The 7,753-nt window shown below is 35.2% G+C and overlaps 1 protein-coding gene across 1 annotated transcript; it reads left to right on the forward strand.

The window, feature by feature from the left end:
* Positions 1-175: 175 nt before the first annotated feature.
* LOC113240561 (leucine-rich repeat-containing G-protein coupled receptor 6-like) lies at positions 176-6,729 on the forward strand. The gene is made up of 3 exons (XM_026477895.1): positions 176-198; positions 2,923-3,012; positions 4,302-6,729. Exons 2-3 carry the CDS (start codon positions 3,003-3,005, stop codon positions 6,452-6,454), a joined length of 2,163 nt encoding a protein of 720 aa, XP_026333680.1. The 5' UTR covers positions 176-198; positions 2,923-3,002; the 3' UTR covers positions 6,455-6,729.
* Positions 6,730-7,753: the final 1,024 nt, after the last annotated feature.

Raw genomic sequence — 7,753 nt, forward strand, 5'->3', positions numbered from 1 at the left:
ATAAATTCTTTTACTTGGAGGCAGAAATAAGAATGGCATTTGTCACTTCTGTGTTACCTTTTCATTGACGCTGCAGCGTTTCCATTTTGAAGACGCGGCAAAATTCCAAGCATCGAATTAAATGCTCGCTCCCATCATTTGGACTTTGAGTTATTGTGCATGCAATACGCATTATTATACACATGGATATTTTATAAGGTAAGACAATTGTTTTTTTAATTATCAAGTTTTTTATCAATGTGGTTCACAAAAAAAAGTACCGGTAGTAATAATATATAATATAATATTTTTATTTACCTAGTTGTAATACACTTTTTCGGATACTAAGTGACGGGACGAACAAGTAAGCGACACGCCTGTCCAGAGCAGTTGCAGTGCCACTCAAAGCTTTAAATCACAACAATCTGAAAGGCATTACCACTGCACCTGTCACCCTGAGACATAAGATTCCCATGTGCCTGTAATTTCACCAGCACCCTTACCTTTTATAACCGGAATGCAGTAATGCTCACATTACTGCTCGGCAGCAGGAATAGATAAGGTGGCAGTACTTCCCTGGACGAACTCTTTCACAAGGAGCGCTACTGTATAATGAGTGTGTGAATGATTTATATTATTCAAAAACTCGCATAAAGAACTGTTAAACCTATATGTTTTCTTAAACCTTTATATGAGTGGTATTGTAAACATTTGGATGAAATAGAAATTATTATTTTTATTATTATTATTTTGAGTCAATGATTTTGGATATCTATTTTAGTCTCTCGCATCTGCCAAGGCCTCAAAGATTAATTTTGAATTTTTAAATGGGAAAGGCCGTGTTTCCCGGGAATGACAGTATTATTTTTATTATTATAGGTAGCATTGTCTTCTTCGACTGCTTTATTTGAATTCGTTTGACGCATAATTAATTATATTATATCCGAGTAGCCTTGTGAAAGATATCGTCCAGGGAAGTACTGCCTTATCTGTTTCTGCCGCCAAGCTGTAATGTCAGCATTACTGTGTTCTGGGTTTGAAGGGTAAGGGTGCTGGTGAAATTACAGGCACATGGGACTTGTGAACTTATGTCTCAGGGTGGTGGGCATAGTGACAGTGTACCTCAGATCTTTGCTATTTAAAGAGCTGAGTGGCACTGTAACTGTTATGGACAGGCGTGTAGTTTACCATCAAACGCACGACTTGTTTGTCCCATAACGTGATTTTGTAAAAAAAAATGTTTATATTTGCGATCAAAGACAAAAATTGTGCGTTTTTCACTATTTCGTCAAATTCCTATTGTGGAATAAATGTAAAAATCGTACTAAAGAATCTCTGACAGCGTATTAAATAAATGCAGTAAAAGTTGAACCGTTCTTGAGTCAACTAACGAGTATACCTAGATCTTTACTCGTTTCCTTTGAGAATACCTTTGAACGTTTCTAAGCAACCTCTCTTGGGTAGTTCTTCGCTATTTACTACAAGGTAGGAATAGACCTGGATCTTCCACGTTATAGTAAATTTAAATGATTTTTCTGAATGTCTGAAGTAGCTGTAAATCAGTGGGCGAATAGCTTTAATTGATTGATCGACGGTTTGAATTCCTGTGGCGGCTTGTAGAGGGTCAAAAGCAACTTTCCATTTGTCTTTTAAAATCAACTCTATGATAAGAACGGCTTAAAATCCTACCTGTGACTTTTATTTTTTTCTTAATATACCGAATGACGCGACGAACAAATCGTGTAATTGATGGTAAACTACACGTCTGCAAGTAAAATAGTGTTTAGCAATGTGTCCTTGACACTCAGAGCTTTAAATCGCAAAGATCTAAGGGAGCAATGCTACCACGCCTGTGACCGTGGGACATTAGTTGCAAAGCCCCATGTGCCTTATGTAATTTCACCAACACCCTTACTTAGCCTTTAAAACCGAAGTGCAGTAACGCTCAGGTTTGATTTATAACTTACATACATTGACGGTCTCTGTGGTCGAGTTGCTTGAAAATCGATTTTTATAGTGTCTGATACAAGCACAAAGATAAATTTCTAAGGTCTGGTAGTTCAATCCGTAGGTCAGTCGAGAGTACGTCTGGCAATTGGCAATTTTTCTTAGTGTTTGATTGTTAACAATTTAATGCAAAAATAGTTCAAAAACATTTTTCGTATTGTAGTGTAAAACCACGGACTCCTAGTCGTCTTCATCTCTCTCTTTACTCGTTCCTAGGAAATGCCCTTACTCTTTCTGATTCTTGAAATAGTGCCAACTAATATTTACTTTATTATATTTGACGGCTTCTGTGGTCGAGTGGCTCGCACATCGGTTTTCATGATGCCGCTTTCTCTGAGGTCCCGGGATGGATCACCGGCCGGGTGTAGAAAACGAACTTTTCTATATTGTCTCGGATCAGGGTGTTTGTGGTACCGTTGTTGTTTCTGATTTCCGTAACACAAGTGCTTTAGCTACTTACTTTCGCATCAGAGCAACGTATGTTATGTTGTCTAATATTTATATTCATTATTTGTAAATGTTAAAGGGAAAAATAGTGATCAAACCTGCATCACATATTACTTAATAGTTACTACGTAACAGATACATCACTGTCATACAAAATCGAAAATACCTACGTTATAATAGCCTATTAAATCTGACCAATGACACCAGGCGCTCACTGCGAGGAAATAGGAACCTAAGCACGCGTTCAGAAAGGTGAAAATAACGTTGCCCGTTGTTCGGCTCCCGAATGCTCATAAATGAAAGACTTGTATTAGCGCTTGTGCCGACGTCGGTACACTTAGCGGTAGGCACAAAATCACAACATTTGAGATACGTGTGAAGTCCCTAACTCTCTTTGGGCTAGCGTGTCGGTCTATGTATTCAAGTCTCTCTTTAGCATTAAGCCTGTTATTTAATCGTTCGATGACAGTATTTTTTCCTATGTTTCAGGGGCAACAACAATACAGAACAGCAGGCATAGATGCGTACTGGAAAAATACTTACTTTTTGAATAAACAAACAGTTCAATCATGAGGCATGGTGAGTAGTAATTTTATTAACATTAATTAATCGTGAGACTAGATGTAAACTGGGATTCCATCCCTATATTGTGGACATTCTAAAGATTTGCAGGAAGCGTTACAAGTCCACATTTAGATGGCTGCTATATTATTTAGTTTCCTGCTCGTAGACTTATTCTCTTAACGCTATAACTGGTCTTTTCAAGATAAGAGTGAATAGGCATTATTTAAATGTGCATGTTTCATCGTTCACCTTATCGTCGGTATCAGATGAGACTGAGGTCAAGTTCGCACTTGGTTTTTATGAATAAATATTGAATAAAAATTGTTCATAAAAACCAAGTATGTGCCTGTAATTTCACCAGCAGCCTTACACTCCAAAACCGGAACGCAATAATGCTCACATTATGGCTTGGTGGCAGAAATAGGTAAGGCAATACTTTCCTGGACGAACTGTTTCACAAGGAGCTTCAAAGTTCAAAGGTCGCGAACCACGTATACATACACTATGCGACGGTTACAGTTACTCTCTCTCTCTGTCTATCTATCTCTCTCATTTTAAGTTCTTAAAATGAGCGCTAAAATGTCTTTAGAAGTGACCATAGACAACATAACATTTTGAAAAGAATTTTTTTTAAATCAAATCAAATTATTTATTTCTTTGTGATACACAGGTTATAAAGTTGTTACAAGAATGAATTTTGAATCTCTGTGATCCGCCTTATGGCATACAAAGTTTTCTTAGTTTTAGTAATTTTCATGCAATAATTTGTAATAATATTATAATCATGCAGTCCAATTAATGCAACCTAATACTAATGAAACATAATAACAATAGTAAAATAATCAATAAAAAATTTAATAATATGAAATGTAAATTTTATAAGAAATCTTCAATATTATAGGATGTTCTATCATTTCGGTAATTCAAAATTTTTTTATGTTATTTTTATAATAATAAATATTATTATTATTATTTTATATTATTATTATGTTTATAATAATAATACAAATTTTTTTTAGGTAATTAAAAAAAAAATTATTTAAAGTTAGCTATTGGCAGAAACACATTAAATAAGAAATATTTTTTAACTATCTTAAATCTAAATTAAACAATAACAAATTCATTACATACGTATGACTTTTATCGTATCAGTGGATTCTCATTACATTTTAAAATTTTTCTATTCTAATGTGCAAAATATTTTTTTTTATTTAAATAAGGAGTGAATAGCTATTTAAAATTAAAACTAATAGCAATTTGTATACCCAGACGTTTTTAAAAGTGAAAATATGTCTCTATTACAGTTCATCAAGCGTTCCTTCTTATCGTCACAGCGTTCTCATTCGTCGCCTGTCAATGTCCTATTAAAGAGATCGTGCAAACTGGTGACTGCAACTTCCGCATACACTGCTACGGGACTCTCCAGAACATCACTCTCCCTTCCAACTGTCGGGGATCTATTAATGGACAAAAAGCAACGGAACTCACCCTCACTCAAACCACTGACAGGTTTGACAAAAACATTGATCCCGAATTTCTTAACTCCATTACCTCTCTCACCGCATCAGGAAACTGGCCAAAAACCAATCTCACTTTCTTAAATCAAATGACTCAGTTGAAAAAGCTAGTTTTAACACGTAACTCAATTGACGTAATCGAAAAATCTACCCCATTTTTTCTTCTTGAAAATCTTGAGTATTTAGACCTCTCATACAATAGATTGACGGAAATATCCGAGCTATTCATATTTGAGAGCATACCTAACAACCTAACATATCTTTCTCTAGCTCATAATGCTATCAAAGAGCTTTCCAGAAATGCGTTTGAAGACCTAACTTCTCTTAAAGAACTTGATCTTTCATATAACTACATATCAGATCTTAGCGAAGAGCAATTTAATAATTTAACAATGCTTCAAACGCTTAATCTGGAAAATAATACAATAACGAACTTGAATGGAGCTTTGAATAACCTTGATAATTTGGTACATTTATTCTTACGGGGTAACAAATTGCGTAATATAGACGATAAATCTGTATCACGTATACAACAATTAAAAACGTTTGATATTTCTGGCAACTATCTGAATCGACTGGAATCCACGATATTGCTCAGACATTGGCAGAGTATCGATGGAGTTTGCAACATAAAACTATCCGAAAATCGCATTACCTCCCTTCATAACGGAACAAAGGAAATTTTCTTGAGATATACCAGGGAGTTGACTGAAAAGAATGTAAATGTAATGACAGAACTTGATCTTTCGAGAAATTCAATTTGTAATGTCGGTTACAACGCTTTTCTATACGTTTTACGAATTGTTAAGCTAGATATGTCTCACAACCAACTCAGGGATTTCATTGTTAACAGTGAGAATATAGCACAAGTCAGGATACTGAATCTTAGCAACAATCGGATTACTTTTTTCTTCCCTTTTACTTTCTATAGCATGCGCAGCTTGGAAGTGTTGGACATATCGAATAATAATTTGCGTTATGATTCTCATTTCCCGTTCATACACACGTACAATTTGGTCTATGTGAATATGGCGAATAATAAATTAGAGCGTGGATTAAATCAGACAATTATGATGAAAAGTCAATCCGAAAATAATATTTTAGATCTGTCTGACACTGGACTATCAGAAGTTAATTTACCTGGTCGAGAATCTTCATACATCACGACATTAATTTTGAATTCAAATAAGCTATCTGAGATATATTTTACAAATTTGAGGCTTAAAACTTTGGAATTGAAGAGAAACCAAATTGAAAAATTAAACGCTATGTCGTTACGCCTTCCTTTGAGTCTAACATCTTTGGACCTAAGTGAGAATAAGATCAGAGAAATAGGGCCTTCTACATTTATCTACGCAAGGCGTTTGAAACATTTAAGCCTGGCAAATAACCAATTGACAACGATACAATACGGAACCTTCCAGGGACTGACAACGTTATCAAGTTTAGATCTCTCCAATAATATGATAACAAATTTGGATTCCAAGCTGTTTATGGATTTGAAAACACTAGACGTTTTATACCTGAGATCGAATGGCTTAGTAGATTTACAATATAAGGGTTGGTTGAAACACGCATTTCCTTTAGAGATTTACTTGGAAGGCAACAACTTAAGCTGCTCGTGGTTGGGAAAAGCTCTTGCGGATTATAACAATGGCTACTCTAAAATGAAACCGACTGTTGATAGGATACTACCTGGACCATCTATTGAAGGTATACCTTGCATTCCACCAAGTACAGAACTCGAGCTTCTAACTGAAGCGGTCAGTACTACTCATGTGATGGCAGATGAACGTCTTCTGGTTATAAATCAGAAGATATTGGAAACCTTAAAGGAACAGACGTACTATTTGAGGACCATCCAACAACGGTATTTGGATCTGATCGAAAACACTGATAGACCAATTCGTGAGTTAAGAAATGTAAGGAAATCTCACTAGTATTAGAAAAAGTAGTTATGTTTCCAAAATAATTATTAAGTTTGTTTATAAACAAAAATATCATAATCCATTGTTTTATAAATCAAAGTACAATCTTTATTGCCAAGAATGGCTTCTTCATAAGGGAAAATTAGTCTTATGGTCTTATTATTCAGTGTTGTATTGTTCTTCTTATTGTCTGTTGATGTTTGCTTTTAATAAATATTATATTCTCGCCCTTATTACTTACTTCATTAGTAATTAGATTTAATACTACTTATGATTTAATAAATAAAATCTATATATACCTAAACAAAATTAATGTTTGTACGCATTCCTTTATTCATCCGATTAGAATAAAACTTTCGTGAGTTGTTGTACCCATGTGTCCAAATATCCGGAGTATTAGAACTATTTTTAACCGACTACAAAAAGAGGAGGAGGTATCGAGGCACTACCGCTGAATTAGCTAGTATAAGCGACAAAAAACATATTTTTTATCACACTTGCTCGTAAACAGTATCATAAACAGGGATCGGAATAGGTAGAGTTTTTTGTATCTAAACTTCGAGGAACATGGACAGAAAATGGAGACTGCCTTACGACAATATTTTTTAGGTCCTGGACCTGCTCGGGATTCGGGAAGTCATTTAAGTTCATTAAAAATTGACGTTATTGGGGACAGGCAGGTACACTATATTTGTCTTAACTTTGCGACACAGTGGGTCGGATCAGCGATGTTGCGGACATTGGACTTTTTCACTATACCTCTCTAAAAAATTCCAATCGAGAGATCCTATTGTTCGAATTAAACATTGTCATATCATATTTTGCCATAAATCTATCTTTCGGCTTCGGGCTTCTAACAAACTCTCGTTGGTAATTTTTCATTTATCGCCCTTACGGCTGTTGAGCCGTAAGGGCGATCACACTGGCGCAGAGTCGAAGCGACGCGTCGCGTCCTGTTGTTCAACTCCACAAAACTTAGCAAAACACAAATTTGTACCTAAATAATTGGAAAATATAGATGAATATGCTATAGGCGAAAACATGACGCGTCGCGACGCTTCGACTCTGCCGCAGTGTGAGTTGAGCCTATCACACAATGTACTCACAGGAGAGGTTTTTTTTTTATATTTCTACATATAAATGTGATACTAAATTTAATTTTAATATTATTTTCTGAGAAGTCTGGATCAGAAGTAAAAACACTTTAAATCAGGAATAATTTTAATAAGGCAAAAATCGGTTACAATAAAACATTTGAAAAGCGCGCGAATTAGTACAAGCTGGTAGGTGCAGATACAGTATAGACGCGCC

This window comes from Hyposmocoma kahamanoa, unplaced genomic scaffold (assembly GCF_003589595.1).
Source record: "Hyposmocoma kahamanoa isolate Upper Pololo Valley unplaced genomic scaffold, ASM358959v1 155, whole genome shotgun sequence".
NCBI lineage: Eukaryota > Metazoa > Arthropoda > Insecta > Lepidoptera > Cosmopterigidae > Hyposmocoma > Hyposmocoma kahamanoa.